This window comes from Erpetoichthys calabaricus, chromosome 3, assembly GCF_900747795.2.
Source record: "Erpetoichthys calabaricus chromosome 3, fErpCal1.3, whole genome shotgun sequence".
NCBI classification, from domain to species: domain Eukaryota; kingdom Metazoa; phylum Chordata; class Cladistia; order Polypteriformes; family Polypteridae; genus Erpetoichthys; species Erpetoichthys calabaricus.
In genome coordinates, this window is record NC_041396.2 from 299,086,618 (window position 1) to 299,106,342 (window position 19,725).

Genomic DNA, 19,725 nt, shown 5'->3' on the forward strand with positions numbered 1-19,725 from the left:
TCTCACTCTCACCTCGGAGTACTGCACCCTCCACACATCCTTCTGCTGATACCAGCATAGGAAAAACATCCCCACCCATAATTACAACAGCGCAAGTGAGCAGAGAGCTGAGGAGACTTCGTGCCAGCAAAGCAGCGGGTCCAGATGGAGTATCGCCACGACTGCTGAAGGTCTGTGCATCGGAGCTGGGGGGTCCTCTACAGCGCATCTTCAACCTGAGCCTGGAACAGGGGAGAGTCCCGAGGCCTTGGAAAACATCTTGTATCACCCCAGTCCCAAAGGTATCACGTCCTAGTGAGCTGAATGACTTTCGGCCTGTTGCTCTGACATCACATGTGATGAAGACCATGGAGAGGCTGCTGCTTCACCACCTTAGGCCACAGGTTCAACACGCCCTTGACCCTCTGCAGTTTGCATATTAGGAGAAGGTGGGAGCGGAAGATGCCATCATCTATATGCTACACCGATCCCTCTCTCACTTGGACAGAGGCAGTGGTGCTGTAAGAATTATGTTTCTAGACTTCTCTAGCGCCTTCAACACAATCCAACCTCTGCTCCTTAGGGACAAGCTGACAGAGATGGGATTAGATTCATACCTAGTGGCATGGATCGTGGACTATCTTAAAGACAGACCTCAGTATGTGCGTCTTGGGAACTGCACGTCTGACATTGTGGTCAGCAACACAGGAGCGCCACAAGGGACTGTACTTTCTCCGGTCCTGTTCAGCCTATATACATCGGACTTGCAATACAACTCGGAGTCCTGCCATGTGCAAAAGTTCGCTGATGACACTGCTATTGTGGGCTGTATCAGGAATGGGCTGGAGGAGGAGTATAGGGACCTAATCAATGAGTTTGTTAAATGGTCCGACTCAAACCACCTACACCTGAACACCAGCAAAACCAAGGAGCTGGTGGTGGATTTTAGGAGGCCCAGACCCCTCATAGACCCAGTGATCATCAGAGGTGACTGTGTGCAGATGGTGCAGACCTATAAATATCTGAGAGTGCAGCTGGATGATAAATTAGACTGGACTGCCAATACTGATGCGCTGTGCAAGAAAGGACAAAGCCGGTTATACTTCCTTAGAAGGCTGGCTTCCTTCAACATCTGCAATAAGATGCTGCAGATGTTCTATCAAACAGTTGTGGCGAGCGCCCTCTTCTATGCAGTGGTGTGCTGGGGAGGCAGCATTAAGAGGAAAGACGCCTCACGCCTGGACAAACTGGTGAGGAAGGCAGGCTCTATTGTTGGCATGGAGCTGGACAGTTTAACATCTGTGGCAGAGTGAAGGGCGCTCAGCAGGCTCCTATCAATTATGGAGAATCCACTGCATCCACTAAATAATGTCATCTCCAGACAGAAGAGCAGCTTCAGTGACAGACTGCTGTCACTGTCCTGCTCCACAGACAGATTGAGGAGATCGTTCCTCCCCCAAACTATGCGACTCTTTAATTCCACCAGGGGGGGTAAACGTTAATATTTAACATTATACATAGTTATTGTCTGTTTTTTTTTTTTCACCTGTATTATTATCATTCTTTAATTTAATATTATTTATTGTATCAGTATGCTGCTGCTGAAGAATGTGAATTTCCCATTGGGATTAATAAAGTATCTATCTATCTATCTATCTATCTATCTATCTATCTATCTATCTATCTATCTATCTATCTATCTATCTATCTATCTATCTATCTATCTATCTATCTATTTATTTAAAGAGCTTCTGTAAAAAGGCAACTTACTCCCTGGGGACAAATAAAGTTCTATCTTTATGTGATTTTACACACCTGGCTTGCCCCTAACTCTCTGTGTCCTGTCAGTCTTTAAATGACGTCTTCAATGATGTGTTACTAGTTTATTAAGCAGAATGTGATCCTACTATCGTGACTTAATTGAAAAGCAGAGCATATTGTTAATGCCAAAGGATTTACTGCAGCTGTAATATTCTATCTAAATTTTACTTTGTCATATTGCTATTCATCCATCATTTTTTCCTAACCTTCTCATCCAGAGGTGGATCTCAGGGCAGCTGTAACCAATCCCAGAACCTTTGAAAACAAACTGCTCCACATCTCAACACAGCTTTCACGGTAAAGAACGTACAAATAGCTTACCTCCTTCTCCACAGCCAGCTGGTCTCGTTCTTTCTGAATTGCAACCAGGGTGGACTTGAGCTCCTTGACCGTCTGCATTGCATCTCCAAGCTGCACCTACAGGAGGCAGTGTTGACAGGGTGTGAGCTTCGTTTCTGACATTCCAATTTTCATAATTAAGAATGTTTGAAAAAACAGACGGTCACACAGATAATTTCACATTACTGAAACACACACTTTATTTTCAGTCTCCAGATGTAGCCATGGGGAGACACACAAGCTATTTTCCACAAATTCATGCATATTACGTATCACTGACACCTTTTGCACTTTTTCCAAATAACTTACAAATTAGTGATTAACAAAAAAAGGCAAGTTTTGATCCACGTTCAGTTTCATGATCCTTACAAATTAAATTCTTTTCGCAGGTGATTTCTCAATTGTTTTTTGAGGTTTGAAGGGTGTTTTTAATGTTCAAAAATAAAGAGTTTTGCCTCCTAAAGCTTTACAGCTCCATGTTTACCCCTGTGTTCTTTTCTACAACTTCCTAGTGCATGGAAATCCTGGGGGTTGTTGGCAGGATTGGCACTCCAGCCATTGTAAAAAGCCTCATAATGCTGCAGTGCGGTGCTGAGGTGTCACCCATTGCATGGCTGCACTAAGACCACAATCCGGGTGGTTTGCCATGTGGTAACGTGCTGTAATCAGCACATGCTACCAACCTAGTACATGTAATATGCACCAGACCGGTAAAATCTATTCTCGGTGCCACACGAGAGGTCAGGCATCAAATTACAAGAATTGGAGTTCAGGGTGTGGTGTGTCAATGGGCTCAGAATTGCTCAGACTCAGGAAGCTGAGGATGATGGTGTGAAGAACCTCATTAGAATTGGCTGACATTAAGAGTGGAGTCCAGTAGGGGGTCAGTGCTCGTACCGCTGCTATTTTTAATATATACTAGGGGGCTCTGTCCCCTGCTCGCTTCACTTGCCAATCCCCAGGCGGGTACTACACGCTAGCCACTTCGCGGATCTGCTGCTCGCATATCGGGAAGCGGGTGTACAATTTAAACAGATAGTTTTATTATGCATAAGTAACAATTCCCATGAAAATAACAAACTATTTTACATTACAGCGAGTATTTAACCATATTAAAAAATAGTAAAATTTAATAAATTGAAAGAAAATTATGTTTCATTTTGCGTTAGAGGTATTCGTTGCGTTACACGTTTTTGTTCTTTCTGGCTTTGAAATTAACACGCAAATACTTTTTAAACTTACACTTTTATTGTAAAACTTAAAAAAACTTAAAAACAATTTTTTTTAATTAACTTTTCGTTAATATCGCATTGAATTTTGATTCTGTGTTTGGATTTACATCGTGACAACACAACGTATACCTGCCCGTGAGTGAATATCGTTTCTTTCTCTCTGATAAATAAACCGACTTTTTCGAATGTTTGTCCCTGTGATTTGTTAATTGTCATAGCAAAAGCTACTCTAACGTTAAACTGTAAACGTTTTAATACGAATGGCATATCAAGATCTCCTTTGGTGTCTAATGCTATCCCCTGAAGATGTACTACATTACCATTCTTGTCGCCTGTTAAAATTTTACATGTCATTGCCATGTAACCAATCGACAATTTTCACGTTAATTTGTTTGACTTCATTGTTTCTCAGTGCTAGGATGGCCCGTGTACTCATTTCTTCTGTTGATAACCCTTTGGGATGAAATTCATCAATAAGATTTCGACATAATAAATCTTATTTTATTGGAAACTTCAAGTGAGGAAAACATAAAAATTTATAAGCGTTGAGAGCGCAGGAAGTGTGTCTGACAAAAGCATTCACACCAATAAGAGGTGAGAGGACCGTGGGCGTGGCTGAGAGGAGGGCGGGACTTGACAAAATCTCTTGGCAAAAGTCTCGTCTCAAGATTTTCTTTTATAATAGAGAGATACAAATGATTTGGACAGGAATTTAAATAACAAGTGCAGATGATATCAAGCTAGGTGGATTGGCAGTAAATCGAGAATCTGTTGAATCATCACAGAGGGACTTATAATAATAATAATAATACATTTTATTTATTTGTAGGTGCCTTTCTAAACACTCAAGGACACCAAACAACAGACAAAACACACATTACAATATAAACAAAACTAAAATACAAAAATTAAAATCAGACAGAGAAATTGTAATCAAAGAGAAAAAGCAGTCTTAAACAAATGAGTTTTAAGTTTAGATTTGAAAAGTGAAAATGATTCAATATTTCTAAGCTCAGATGGTAGTGAGTTCCAGAGCTGATTTGGAAAGCATACAAGGTTGGGCAGAAGTGTGTCAGATTAATTTAATGTAATTAAATGTAAAGTATTGCATGTAGGAAGTAAAAATGTGAGGTTTGAATACACGATGGGAGGACAGAAAATTGAGAGAACACCTTATGAGAAGGACTTAGGAATCATGGTGGACTTGATGGTATCAACTTCCAGACAGTGTTCAGAAGCCATTAAGAAGGCTAACAGAATGTCAGGTTATATAGCGCCTTGATGTGTGTGGAGTACAAGACCAAGGAGGTTCTGCTCAAGTTTGATAACACACTGGTGAGGCCTCATCTGGAGTCCTGGGTGCAGTTTGGGACTCTAGGCTACAAAAAGGACATAACAGCACTAGAAAAAGGTCCAGAGAAGAACGACGAGGCTGATTAGGACTACAAGGGATGAGCCTTTACAGTTTAAAAAAAAAAAAGACGACTAAGAGGAGACCTGACTGAAGTGTTTAAAATTTTGAAGGGAATTGTACAGTGGATCGAGAAGATGACTTTAAAATGAGTTCATCAAGAACACGGGGACACAGTTAGAAACTTGTTAAGGGTAAATTTCACACAAACATTAAGCAAAATTACCCCTTTTATTGGATAACTAGAAAGATTACAATATGCAGGCTTTCAAGGCAACTCAGGCCCCTTCTTCAGGAAAGCTTACACATGGTAATCTTTCTAGCCAATAAAAGGTGTCATTTTGCTTAACTTCTCAGTACATCCATAATGGCTAACACGGTACAACACCCAAGTACTACACAAACATTACTAAGTTTACCTTCACACAGAGAACAAGTGGCCAAGTAGTGTGGTGGACAGTAGGACTTTAGGGACCATCAAAACTCGACCTGATGTTATTTAAGTAGAATTAAATGGATAGGAAAGGCAGACTTTGTTGGGATGAATGGCCTGTTCTTGTATAAATCATTCTAATGTTCTACTTAGGCCTCAAATTTGCATCTCCACAGAGGAGCGAAGTACGCTTTTTAAAAATGTGACATGCTACAAATGTTCCACCATGCATATTATTGTGGTTTCTCCAGTACAAAAACTTCACTAGATGGAACTACTGAGTTCTGTGCTTTGATTGGTCTTAACTGTGCTCGTGCCTGTGTGCCACAGGATTCCAAAGGCCAGCAAAATTGATGCTCAGAGTTTGGACTGTGGCCATTGGTGACAGATATGAATGAAAGAACATGTTGGACAGAATTACTGAGCAAAGTGGCTGCACTGAAATTCATGAAGCTGTGAATTCATCATCATGGCAGGAGTCTGTGTCTGAAGTGTGTTTCTTTGGGTGTTTTCTTTGTGTGTGTTTTTGGGGACTGTGTAGGGCCTGTGAAGACGTGCCCCACAGCTGATGACAAAATAAATCTTTTTGTTTTATTTTTACCTCTGCCTCCGTTGTCAGTCTGTGTCGGGTCGGCACCAACACAGCACTTATTCCACTACATATATATATATATACAGTGGGGCAAAAAAGTATTTAGTCAGCCACCAATTGTGCAAGTTCTCCCACTTAAAAAGATGAGAGAGGCCTGTAATTTTCATCATAGGTATACCTCAACTATGAGAGACAAAATGAGAAAAAAAAATTCAGAAAATCACATTGTCTGATTTTTGAAGAATTTATTTGCAAATTATGGTGGAAAAAAAGTATTTGGTCAATAACAAAAGTTCATCTCAATACTTTGTTATATACCCTTTGTTGACAATGACAGAGGTCAAACGTTTTCTGTAAGTCTTCACAAGGTTTTCACACACTGTTGCTGGTATTTTGACCCATTCCTCCATGCAGATCTCCTCTAGAGCAGTGATGTTTTGGGGCTGTCGCTGGGCAACACGGACTTTCAACTCCCTCCAAAGATTTTCTATGGGGTTGAGATCTGGAGACTGGCTATGCCACTCCAGGACCTTGAAATGCTTCTTACGAAGCCACTCCTTCGTTACCCGGGCGGTGTGTTTGGGATCATTGTCATGCTGAAAGACCCAGCCACGTTTCATCTTCAATGCCCTTGCTGATGGAAGGAGAATTTCACTCAAAATCTAACGATACATGGCCCCATTCATTCTTTCCTTTACACGGATCAGTCGTCCTGGTCCCTTTGCAGAAAAACAGCCCCAAAGCATGATGTGTCCACCCCCATGCTTTACAGTAGGTATGGTGTTCTTTGGATGCAACTCAGCATTCTTTCTCCTCCAAACACGACGAGTAGAGTTTTTACCAAAAAGGTCTATTTTGGTTTCATCTGACCATATGACATTCTCCTCTTCTGGATCATCCAAATGCTCTCTAGCAAACTTCAGACGGGCCTGCACATGCACTGGCAAGCAGGATTTGAGTCCCTGGCAGCGTAGTGTGTTACTGATGGTAGCCTTTGTTACTTTGGTCCCAGCTCTCTGCAGGTCATTCACTAGGTCCCCCCGTGTGGTTCTGGGATTTTTGCTCACCGTTCTTGTGATCATTTTGACCCCACGGGGTGTGATCTTGCGTGGAGCCCCAGATCGAGGGAGATTATCAGTGGTCTTGTATGTCTTCCATTTTCTAATAATTGCTCCCACAGTTGATTTCTTCACACCAACCTGCTTACCTATTGCAGATTCAGTCTTCCCAGCCTGGTGCAGGTCTACAATTTTGTTTCTGGTGTCCTTTGACAGCTCTTTGGTCTTGGCCATAGTGGAGTTTGGAGTGTGACTGTTTGAGGTTGTGGACAGGTGTCTTTTATATTGATAACGAGTTCAAACAGGTGCCATTAATACAGGTAACCAGTGGAGGACAGAGGAGCCTCTTACAGAAGAAGTTACAGGTCTGTGAGAGCCAGAAATCTTTCTTGTTTGTAGGTGACCAAATTCTTATTTTCCACCATAATTTGCAAATAAATTCTTTAAAATATAAACTTTGTGTTTTTATATATATATATATATATATATATATATCTGCGGTGGGTTGGCACCCTGCCCGGGATTGGTTCCTGCCTTGTGCCCTGTGTTGGCTGGGATTGGCTCCAGCAGACCCCCGTGACCCTGTGTTTGGATTCGGCGGGTTGGAAAATGTATATATATATATATATACACATATATATACATATATATATATACTGTATAAACAAGTAAAAACTGAAACGTTTGAAGTGCACATGTATTCGTCCCCTTTGCTATGAGACCCTTAAATAACATCTGGTCCAACCAATTAACTTCATAAGTCACAAAATTCATTGATTAGGGTCCACCTGTGTGCAATCAAAGTGTCACATGATCTGTCACATGATGTCTATATAAATAGCCCTGTTCTGAAAGGCCCCTGACTCTGCAACAGCACTAAACAAGCAACATGAAGACCAAGGAGCACTCCTAACAGGTAAGAGACAAAGTTGTGAAGAAGTAGTTTAGTTGAAAAAAAAAAATCCCAAACTTTGAATATTCCACTGCACACCATTAAATACATCCATCCATCCATTCATTATCCAACCCACTATATCCTAACACAGGGTCACGGGGGTCTGTTGTAACAAAATGGAAGGAGAGTGGCACCACTGCCAACCTGACAAGAGAAAGCCGCCCATCAAAACTCACAACCCAAGCAATCAGAGATGCAAAGAAGACACCAAGGATAACACTGATGGAGCTGCAAATATCCTCAGCGGAGATGGTCTGTCCATAGGACCACTTTAAGCCATACACTCCACAGAGTTAGGCTTCATAGAAGAATGTCCAAAAAAAAGTCAATGCTTAAAGAAAAAAAAATAAGAAGAGAGAGACTAAAACTGAGGGAAAGGGAAACGGCATGTCTGGCACAAACCCAATACTTCCCATCACGCCGAGAACACCATTCTGACAGTGAGACATGGTGGTGGCAGCATCATGCTGTGGGGGCAGGAAAACTGGTCAGGACTGAAGGAAAGATGGATGGCACAAATTAAAAGGGCAAGTCTTGAGGAAAACCTGTTTCGGTCTGCCAGAGATTTGAGACTGGGATGAAGGTTCACCTTCCAGCAGGACAATGAATGACCCTGAACATACTGCTAAAGCGACACTGGAGTGGTTCAAAGGGAAACACTGAAATGTCTTGGAATGGCCGAGTCAAAGCCCAGACCTCAACCCAGTGGAGAATCTATGGCGTAACTTGAAGATGGCTGGACATCAACACAACCCATCAAAGATGAAGGAGATGGAGCAGTTTGGCCTTGAGGAGTGAGTTAAAATCCCAGTGGTGAGGTGTACTAAGCTAATAGAGACACTCAACAAGAGACTCACCGTTGGAATTACAGCAAATGAGGGCTCTACAAAGTATTGACTTTGAATACTTATGCAAACTCTGCATTTCTGTATTTTTTTCGTCTTAATTACTGTTTGTGCTACAATAATAAATATTTTGTACTAGTTCAGTCCACCACTGAAAGTGCCTACGATGGGCATGCGAGTGTCAGAACACCCAGTGCACCGCAGCTTGCTGTGCTAACCCTCCAAAAATCCATTTCAATGTCAGACTATAATGTGACAAACACCGAGGGAGACGGATACTTTTGAAAGGCACTATACTTAAAGAAATAACCAACAAAAATATTTATTTTGTGATGTATTTAATTATTTATGCTCACATATTATTGGGTTTTTACTTATGTATTGTCTCTCCTCACAATACAATTTTTATTGCTGTATTTCACTTTTCACTTAATTTTGTTCGACATACTCAGCAAGACTGTTACCGGGAGAGAGACGAACAGGTCTGAAGATTGTGAACTTGTGGCATCAAACTGCAGTATAAAGGGTCACGCAACATGCTTAGTATGCCCTAACAGTGTGTCACGTTGCTTTCTTTGTAAATTTAAGTCTGCACTGCTTTATGCTAAAAGAGCCCCCCCCCCCCCCCCCACTGACAGGGTCACCCCAGGGGACTTACCAAGCTGCAGTCATGCTTAAGTCTAAACCTCTCTTTGTCGATTCGCTCTTTCTGAAGTGATTCTTCAAGTTTAAGGACCTCACAGCTCAGATTCAGGATCTTCTCCTTTTCCACCTGAAGAGACATCTGAAGTTGTCAGTTATAATCATCAACATTAAAAGAAATAAACATTTGAAATACATCAGTCTGTGTGTAATGAATGAATCTAATATACAAGTTTCACTTTTTGAATGGAATTACTGAAATAAATCAACTTTGTCATGATATTCTAATTTTATGACCAGCACCTGTATAGTTCAGTTGCGGCACCGATTTATTCACACGAATCCAAGAAACAGGCTGCGGGCTGAAGATAGGTGGGCCCTCAGGAGTAGGGAGCCGGGTGGGGCCCCTCCTCATTCATGCGTCAGGCTCCGTTCAAGTCGCTCTGTCTCTCGCTATGTGTTGGAGCGCACCCTGCCTCCGCTTAGTTAGCGCTACCTGTTTGTTCAACCAGACATCATCATCTAGAGATTGTTAAAGAGTAACGTTTGACGTTTTTGAGAGAGAGATCAGAGCTACATGTGTTTTAGAGGGTATCTGCTCATTGGCAGGGATATCACGGCCATGTGGTCTTCTCCCCACGTGGGGGACACTCTCCCATCAAAGATGAACACGATCAGAAACAGTGGCAACGTTTGACGTTAGAGCGTACCTACCTTCCATTTGGCCAGAGATACCTTGCCAACTTTTTACATTTTTGGCAAAGAGATCACAGCTACATTCTCGCCCCTGAAAGCAAAACTAAAAATATTGTATATCAAGAGGCCATTGAAAATGAAAACTGTCAATATAAATTCTTCTCAATACAAATTATTACATTTTTTTTAGTTTTTAAATTGATATTTAAAGTTTGTCCTGTTTCACTACTATGCGTGCAGAGCCGCGGGGGACAGCTAGTCCTTCATAAATCTTCCTGTATAAAAGAATGTGCCTTGTTTCGTTTTAGATCAGAGGTTTCACAGCTTTCATCTTCTCCATTTCTCCATAGTCATTTGTTATTTAAAAGCTTGACTTCATTTGTTGTGCCAATGGTAGCTAGAAGTCTGCCTTTTTAGTTTGGGGACAGGCTGCCTGGGCTGAGCCCAATTCAGGGCTGATCTGGTCCTCTGTGTCAATTTCCAGAGGTCTGCTTGCCTTTGTGTGCTTTGAGGTGGAAGGATTTCACAACAGCTAAAGATTTTTGGCTTCAAACCTGTGACTGAAAGGCGAAAGAGGGTGACATAAGCTGCCTTGGGGATGCATTAAAGAGTTAATGAATGCTCGCAGGATCACATGAGGAAACAGTGGCTAGAGTGACCTTCCTCAGGGAAGCATAAAACAGCTGTTGAGCCTTCGAAAATGACTGACTGAACTTGCTGTGTTGCATATAACTCCATTATTATGGAGTTTAAGGATATATGAGGGAAACAGGAAAATAGTCACCTGCTCCAGAAGAGGGCCCCAAGAGTGAGTTATGTGATAATTAACATATTTTATAATGTCATACACATGCGCATGGGAGGCAGCTAAAGAGCCTGAATGAAAGTAATTCCACAGACCAAGGGGTGGCAGAGTGTGCTGACCCTTTCTCTCTTTCCACTGTAGACTGATTATGGGAAATTCCACCTAGGTCCAATGACCTTACTACCGGTTTCTGACCCTGATGACCTCAATTTCCAGATCTCATTTACAGTTCCAGCCCTGATGACCCCACTTCTGTTTCTGTTCCTAATGACCTCACTTCCTTTGCTCTCCCTTAAAACCGCCATCTTTACCTTCTTATGTCAGTTCTGTTTTGGACTCGTATCTGTACACGATTTAACTCTTTCGCAGCAAGGAAAATTTATATGGGTGGCTGCCACAAAACTTTTTGCGACTCTATTGTCTCATCTCTGACAATAAGCATTTTTTGTTTTGTTTTATTTTAGATTCAGGATTACAGCTGACACAACAGACGTCCACTGATGCAAGGTGTGTGTCAAGGATTAAAGGACATACTTAAATTCGGGATAGGGGTAAAGCTCAGTGTCTCTGCTATCACATCCAATACAGAGGCCACGCTGTGTCCCTGTCATTCCATCTAAGAGCCACATCAGGCCACAGACCAATCAACATACTAAGACAGAGAGTCACATGTCAACATTTTTGCTTCTCCATCATTTAAAACTTGGACTGATGAAAAGTTTTGTTAAAGTCAAAAACAAGGAATGTGAAGGATTTCAATATCTGAGTCAGGTGTTTCCAGGAATAACTGATGCTAAGATTAAGGCAGCCATTTTTGTTGATGCACAAATCAGATCAATGACTAGCAGTTTGTGTATATCTGTGAGTGGGTCCAGAGGAAATCTCATGGAAGGCATTCAAGGATGTTTTTGACAAGTATATGGAACCAAACTATGTCCCAGCTAGTTGGCACTATATTTCAAGCTTTCAAAAGCCATACAGCACAACATGACACTAAAGAAGCCTTTTCTGCATTCTCATGTGGGATTCTTCCCTGCTAATCTTGGTGCAGTCAGTGATGAACGAAGTGAAAGGTTTCACCAGGAAACTGCAACAACGGAAATGTGGTTATCAGGTCAAGTAGAATCCAGTTCTGGCTGACTACTTTTGGACAATGAAATGAGAAGCTTAAGATGCAGAGTACAAACGAAAATCAGCAGCAAATCATTTTGAGCTCAAATGAACGAATACAATGTATTGGCATCATTGGTCATTTAAAAAAAAGTAAATTCAATAAATGTCAATTTCATGTTTAAACAAGTACGGTCAATCTGAAATTACATTTGTGTTCAGCATGAAGAGATCGATTATCATCTTCTTCTTTCGGCCGCTCCCATTTGGGGTCGCAAAAGCAGATCATCTTTTTCCATCTCTTCCTGTCCTCGTCATCTTGCTCTGTCACACCCACCACCTGCATGTTCTCTCTCAGCACATCCATAAACCTTCTCTTATAGGTCTTTCTCTTTTCCCCTTGCCTGGCAGCTCTATCCTTAGCACCCTTTTCCCAGTATACCCAACATCTCTCCTCTGCACATGTCCAAACCAACACAATCTCGCCTCTCTGACTTTGTCTCCCCACCGTTCAACCTGAGCTGACCCTCTAATGTCCTCATTTCTAATCCTGTCCATCCTCATTACCCCCAATGCAAATCATAGCATCTTTAACTTTGCTACCTCCAGCTTTGTCTCCTGCTTTCTGGTCAGTGCCACCGTCTCCAGCCCATATAACATAGCTGGTCTCACTACTGTCCTGTAGACCTTCCCTTTCACTCTTGTTGACACCCGTCTGTCACCAATCACTCCTGAGACTCTTCTCCACCCTGCCTGCACTCTCTTTTTCACCAGTCTTACCCAATCCCCATTACTCTGTACTGTTGATCCCAAGTATTTAAACTCATCCACCTTTGCCAACTCTACTCCCTGACTCCTCATCATCCCACTGACCTTCCTCTCATTTACACACATGTATTCTGTCTTGGTGGTCCTACTGACCTTCGCTCCTCTCTCCTCTCTAGAGCATATCTCCACCTCTCCAGGGTCTCCTCAACCTTCTCCCTACTCTCACTACAGATCACAATGTCATCCACAAATATCATAGTCCACAGGGACTCCTTTTGAACCTCCTCTGTCAACCTGTCCATCACCATTGTAAATAAAACCCAGCCATCGGGGATCCCAAGCCCAGATAAATGGGGAGGGTTACATCAGGAAGGGCATCAGGAGTAAAATTTTGGCCAATCAATATGAGGATAACAATACAGATTTCCATTGAAGATATCTATCATAATCACTACAAATTTTTTCAGGAACCAAAATTTTAGAAAAAAAAAATCTGTTTCCTATTGTAAATGATGGATTAGTTCTCTCACTCACTATTCCTCATTCTCCCTATGAATGGGGTGGGGGACATGGGAGGTCCAGGGAAAATGGTAGGAATCTACCATCTTAATACATAATTCGCCAGTCTCCTCACTCACTCACTCACTCACTCACTCACTCACTCACTCACTCACTCACTCACTCACTCACTCACTCACTCACGTCCGTCCAAAGCCGAATGCACAGTCGCCTTCTGTGCATGTCCGAAGCCGAATGCGCAGTCGCCTTCTGCGCAGCTGCCCAAAAAACCTTACGAGACCGACATCGCGTCAGGCAGCGGATTTATGGCCGCGAAAATTCAAAGAGAAAGGCGACTACGGCCGCGAAAATTCAAAGAGAAAGGCGACTTCGACCGACATCCAACCCCAACATCACGGGAGGCGGCGGATTTACGGCCGCAAAAATTCAAAGAGAAAGGCGACTTCGATTAAAGCTCTAGAGGTCTGAAAGGCGATTTCGACTACAGCTCAAGGCCTAATTATGCATTCATTCAATACACCTATATCAGGTTTGTGGTGCTTATACTTATTATATATTATACTATTCCACTCGTGCCCGTTTCATCTTATGCTGTCGAAACGGGTTCTTTGTCTAGTCTGATATAATCCAACACTCTTATCCCACAACTTTGTCTTACCTCTAAGCTGTCAAGCAGCACCGTCTTCTCCTGCAGCCACTGGGATCGGCCCTCCTTCCAGGCCAGAGTGCTGTCTGCCAGCTGGACATTCAGCTCGGCCGTCAACAGCAGCGTCTTCTTCAGCTCCGATGTGGCGTGATCTCTTGCAGACAGGGCAGAGGCCAGCTCCTCAGCCAGCACTTCAGCCTTCTGTTGACCGGCAGACAGCTGATCTTGGAGGTCACACACTTGCTCCTCTAGGGTTTCAGCTCGTTCCTACCAGATGGGCGACAAGGTGACTTGCCTGTAATTCCCCACATTTCCCTTGTCATCCTGCTGTCCTTGTTTCATCCCATCTGTTACCTGCTTTTAACATGTGACTTCATTCAGCCTCAGCCTAAAGGCTTTCACCTGCTGCCCATCTATTTATTTGCATTGTTTGTCCCTTATTCTCCCATCCACCTGTTCAGGTGATCTTTTTCCGGCACATTTTCATCTGTTTACTGCCCTACTTTGGTGGCCTTATCCCCTCACCTATTTTAATACATTCTTTTCCTTATAACTAAGTAAGGCTGAAAGATGACAGTTTAGATTTTAGAAATACAGGGTGACCCAAAATGAAGCACCACATTTCTCAAGGTCATTGCGCGAGGTAGAGGCAGCCGAGTGGGTTGGACTGGGGGTCCTTTGATAGACGATCCCTTGTAGTTTTCAGTCGGCCACATGCCTTAGTCCGGTGCGCAATGTTGCTTTTGCTGTCAAAGTGTTCTTCAGAAACAACGAATCCATCATCATTACACAACGCGCCTTCTGAACGCACTTCAGCATTCTGTCCCAAATCGGAAAACAATTCTTCAGCGGGTGGCTAAATTTAGACAGACAGGTACAACATCAAAGAGAAAATCTCCAGGCTGTCCTCGGACTGTACGAACGTCTGAAAACATCCAAGCCATAAGGGCATCCATTTTGCAGTTTCTTAGACGTTCAGCGCACTTCTGCTTCAGGCATTTCCAACACATCTTTGATTTTGCATGAGGACCTTAATTTCCATCCATACAAAATGATGGGAGTGCAGGAACTCACTGAGAGAGATGAGTGTTGTGCACGAACATTATGCAAACCGTTCATCGAGATGCCATCGTCATGTGCAGCACGTTTCAATTTGAATGGTTACGTAATTAATCAAAACTTTTGCTATTGGGCTGAAACCAACCCCCGTGAATTTCATCACAGACCCCCGCACAGTGAGCACACGTGTTAGTTTGGTGTGCCGTTGCAGAATTCGGCATTGTAGGCCCTTAGTTGGGGAGCAACAGTCATCGTCACTTCAGAAATTACATTGAAATGCTAGAGAACTGGAAGAAATGGATGTGGTGGATGCCTGGAGCAACAGCTCATACATACGGCCTGAGTCGAGATCCATGCAAGTTTTGTGGGAGATGTTTCAGGGGAAGCTGATCTCCCTGCGAGGAGATGTCAGGTGGCCTTCACGCTTGCCTGATCTCGCTCTGTGCAATTTCTTCTCAAGTCGAAGGTCTACACACACCAACCTCAAAACCTTGAAGCCCCTCATGGACGCCATTCGCCATGAAATCGCCGCTATTCCCCTTGAAATGGCCGAACGAGTCATGCGAGCGTTCAGAAATCATCTCGAAAAGAGTGTATCGCTAATGATGGCCACCACCTTGAAGACATCATTTTTAAAAACACAGTGAAACAAATCTATTTTGTATACCCATTCTTGTGTTGTAATGAAATTGATTTTATCTTGTAGCGTTTTTGTAGAATAAACATTTCAAATGTGGTACTTGTTTTTGGCTCACCTTGTATAAATCTAGCCATTGTTTTTACAAGTTACATAAGGGATAAAGTTAAAAGTGTGAGGAATCGCATTAGTACATGCAATAGAAACAACATTTTGAAAGATGGTGTACTGCAATTATATTGCAAATCCGTCCAACCGGGTTTAAGTGCCGGCTGGACAGAAATCGGCTCAAGAGTATAGATTGTCATGCATGCGCGTCGGAGGAACACCTCATGGGTTTGATACAGGTACGTGATAACCCACCGGGGCAAGAGAGGGGCACTGTCACTAGTGCTGGGCGGTATACCGTTTCATACCGAAAACCGTTTTTTATTTTTTTATGATATGGATTTTTCTTATACCGTAACACCGGTTTAAATTGTCTAAATGACGTTCGGAACGTGGCGCAGCGGGAAACTGTTCACGTGGGGACCTTTTTCACTGCTACACCGCTAAACACAGATTTGTTGCACTAGGGCTCTTTTTCACTGCTACACCACCAAATAGTGGGCGGTAGCATAGGTATGCCGCGCGGTGAAAATGGACAGAGAGTATTCTGAAACTGAAGCTGACGATAAAGTTAAACATAATGACACAGAAGAAGTTTTGCCGAAAAAAAAGGAATCACGTCCGTTTCCTGGAGATACTTTGGTTTTAAAAGGTCAGATGTGTAAATACTGTTTCTATACTACTGGATAACACTGCAAGCCAAGTTGTACTTGTTTTTGTACTTGCAAGTGTATGTTTTACTTGTATTGATCCTGCGATGTGCTGGCGACTCGTTCAGAAATGGGCGCAACTCTGAATTGATGGCATAATTAAACATGTATAACGAAGATATTTTTAAAGTTCTGAACACTCCGTCGGCTAAGTTAATAACTAGTTTTAATTTCACAAAGACGTTTATCTGTGCGGTGATTGCTGCAGGCGCCTGCTGTTAGTGCGGAGGAAGTCAGTTTAAGAAGTGTAGTGATTAACGACTGGGTCGGGGAACACTTAACACAAAGTATTTGATGTGCTGCATTAACTTGTGACGGGGTTTGAGAAAATCTAGTAAATTAAACATTGATTTTAGGATGAAGTTTAGTTTACAACATTCTACTTTAATTATAAAATAAACTATGAGAATAAAGTGGAAATGTCGACTTTAATCTTGACATAGTCAACATGTCGAATTTATTCTCGACATATAGTTTGTTTTTTTCTTCCGTGTCCATATTTTTTGTTCTTCACAGTGGCCCTAATGCGCTTCCATAGGGCTATACCACAAACAGCATTATAAATGCAAGTTGCAGTTTTTATTATTTATGTATGTAGCTTAGCTTGAAGCAAGGTCCATATTAATGCAGTTTTCCTAAATGATGGTACAGTTGGTAAGATGTCATCACCAAGTTGCACTTGTTTTATTTTATTTTAATTTGGTGAATACTGTGTAATGCACCTGGGCTTGAAGCCTTGAAGTAATGGTGCAGCTATCAGTAATACTATTATGTATTTTATTGTTGTTATTTATTAGTTTAAATATTATGCATAATGATGGTAAAATTGTTTAAAATGTCACTTAAACGTGTCAGTGGACAGAGATTGTTAACATTAACAGAAAGTGTAGTTGGTTTACAAAAAATATTTACTATTTATTCCTTTTCTAAGACGTGTTCAGTGCAATCCAACTTTTGACAAACACCTCTGGAGATTTTACTAAGTCTAAATGCCTCTTTGGATGGTTGAAAATATGTTGTCAAAATCATAGTTTAAGCTTTTGCAAAATTTGTTCAATTAAAGGTTCTATATTTTGACTGCATCTGTCATGCAATGTGATTCCTTCTCTTTAGTGCCACCCCCTTAAAAACTATCACTTTATGGGGCCATGCAAACCTGGATTAATACTTGTGTGCACATTAAAATGTCTTTTTGTACGATGTACAATTCCCATAACAGTCAAATAAGTTATTCTTAGCCAGTCTACTGCAGTAATTGCAGTGGAAAATGTGGTTAACATCCACTCGTGCATGGGGAAAAAAATACCATCTAATACCGTGAAACCGGCAGAATTTAGAAAAATACCGTGATATAGAATTTTGGTCATACCGCCCACCTCTAATTGTCACTAACATTCTCTTTTCTCATTTTCTCTCTGCAGCTTGGAGAAGCCACCTAGCAAGGTCCCTTAGCCCCGTTCCTTCCGGTGCTCACACTGAAAAGAAACTCAGAGGTGTCATTCCGCATGAGTCCGAACCGCCAGATAGAACTCTCAAGAACGACCCACTATTATCTTAAGAGAGCCAGGGGCTATTTCTGTTGTATTGTCTTCCTGCTGGCATCAGTTTTCTTTAGATATTCACTCAAAGCAGACAGGACAAGTTGCCTTGTCTGTCATTCTGCACCCAGCCACAAGATATATTGATTTGTTTCTATTCAAACGTTCATTTATTATGCTATTATTATTAAAAGTTGGTTTTCCTGTTCCTACAAGTATACAGCATCTGCTATTGACATGAAACAGGCATTGCATTTTATTAATACATGCATGACATTCTAATAGTGCATCACAGAATAAGATAAGCAGAGGAACTGACCAAACAGCCAGTCTCCTTTAAAATGGCTGAACTTACAAAATTGGTTTGATTTTATCCTTCATAACATGACATGGATACACAGGAGGCTCTAGTATGAAACTAATGAAACTTAAGCTTCAGAGCCCCTAATCCCAGTGGGGCCCCCAGGAGTGAGCTTAGTCCCAATTACTTAAATATTTTGGTCGTCTACTGTATGTGAAGGGTTTTTTAGAACCGTGTACGTTTCATTTTAGAAGCAAAAACGAAAATGAAAGGAATTTTTAGATTTTGATTTTTGATTAAAGAATAAAATTAGGGAAATATGGTATTTTTTAATTCTATGGTAACAAATAGCAGTCATAAACTTAAAATTATACATACTTTTCTGGATTTATTTGTGATTCAAACAATGAAAGTGTAATAGCTCAAAAACAACAAAACAGACACATTTTCGTTGTCTGAAACCAGAAGTACTTCTTCTTCTGCGCGGTTTTTGACGACATGTGCGAAGAGTATCAGCAGAGGATAGACCATTACGTTGTTTTTCGGGAACAGGAAAAGAGCGACACTCTGGGACGAGGACATGAATGCAGAAAAACTGAGTCGCATCTTTCAGGTAAAAATACAAGCTTTGCAAACTTTGCAAACTTTGCTTCATTGATGTAGCAGTTCTTTTATGAACATTATTGTTGTTACTTACTGCAAAACAGCTAACATTTGGTGATTTACGGTTATAATTTTCGATGACAGGCCTTGTTTTGCCATCTCTAAAATCACGTCTGAATACTGTTCCAACGTCATAATGATGATCCAGTCTACACTCCAGTGACCAGAGTTTGCTGCAAGTGGTGCATTACCTGACCAGGTTGTTGACCTACAAAAACGTCTGGTTTAGACAAAATAAATAAAGGGCGTTTTCTCGGTCTGTGTACTTTTTGGTATTTGAAATTTCATTTTAGAAGCAAAAACGAAAATGAAAGGAATTTTCAGATTTTGATTTTTGATTAAAGGATAAAATGAGGGAAAATAAGGTATTTTTTAGCTCTGTGGTAACAAATAGCAGTCATAAACTTAAAATTATACATACTATACTGGATTTATTTGTGATTCAGATAATGAAAGTGTTATAGCTGCAAAACAACAAAACAGACGCATTTTCGTTGTCTGAAACCGGAAGCACTTCTTCTTCTGCGCAATTTTTGACGACATATGCGAACAGTCCTCTTCACAATGCATCGACCAATGGCCTTGAAATTACACTGGCATCAGCAGAGGATGGACCATTATGTTGCTTTTCGGAACAGTAAAAGAGTGACACTCCGGGACGAGGACATGACTGCAGAAAAACTGAGTCGCATCTTTCAGATAAAAATACAAGCTTTGCAAACTTTGCTTCGTTGATGTAGCAGTTCTTTTATGAACGTTATTGTTGTTACTTACTGTGAAACAGCTAACATTTGGTGATTTAATTTACTAACACTAAATCTGGCAATTTTCATAGTGCTAGCATTTTGAATGGTTGCT

At 41.5% G+C, this 19,725-nt stretch overlaps 1 protein-coding gene and 1 long non-coding RNA gene across 4 annotated transcripts in view; both read right to left on the reverse strand.

The window, feature by feature from the left end:
• Positions 1-19,725, reverse strand: part of LOC127527205 (uncharacterized) — a 201,450-nt gene that overhangs the window by 135,273 nt on the left and 46,452 nt on the right. The window lies entirely within an intron of this gene.
• The window catches only part of calcoco1a (calcium binding and coiled-coil domain 1a), a 100,071-nt gene that overhangs the window by 25,908 nt on the left and 54,438 nt on the right, over positions 1-19,725 (reverse strand). For 2 of the 3 annotated variants that reach the window (XM_028798579.2, XM_051925061.1), the window contains exons 8-10: positions 13,864-14,118; positions 9,324-9,437; positions 2,122-2,217 (exon numbers count right to left, since the gene is read on the reverse strand). In XM_028798579.2, coding sequence (XP_028654412.1) covers positions 2,122-2,217; positions 9,324-9,437; positions 13,864-14,118 — 465 coding nt within the window. The remainder of the gene's footprint in view (positions 1-2,121; positions 2,218-9,323; positions 9,438-13,863; positions 14,119-19,725) is intronic. The other variant, XM_028798580.2, reaches the window with a different exon arrangement.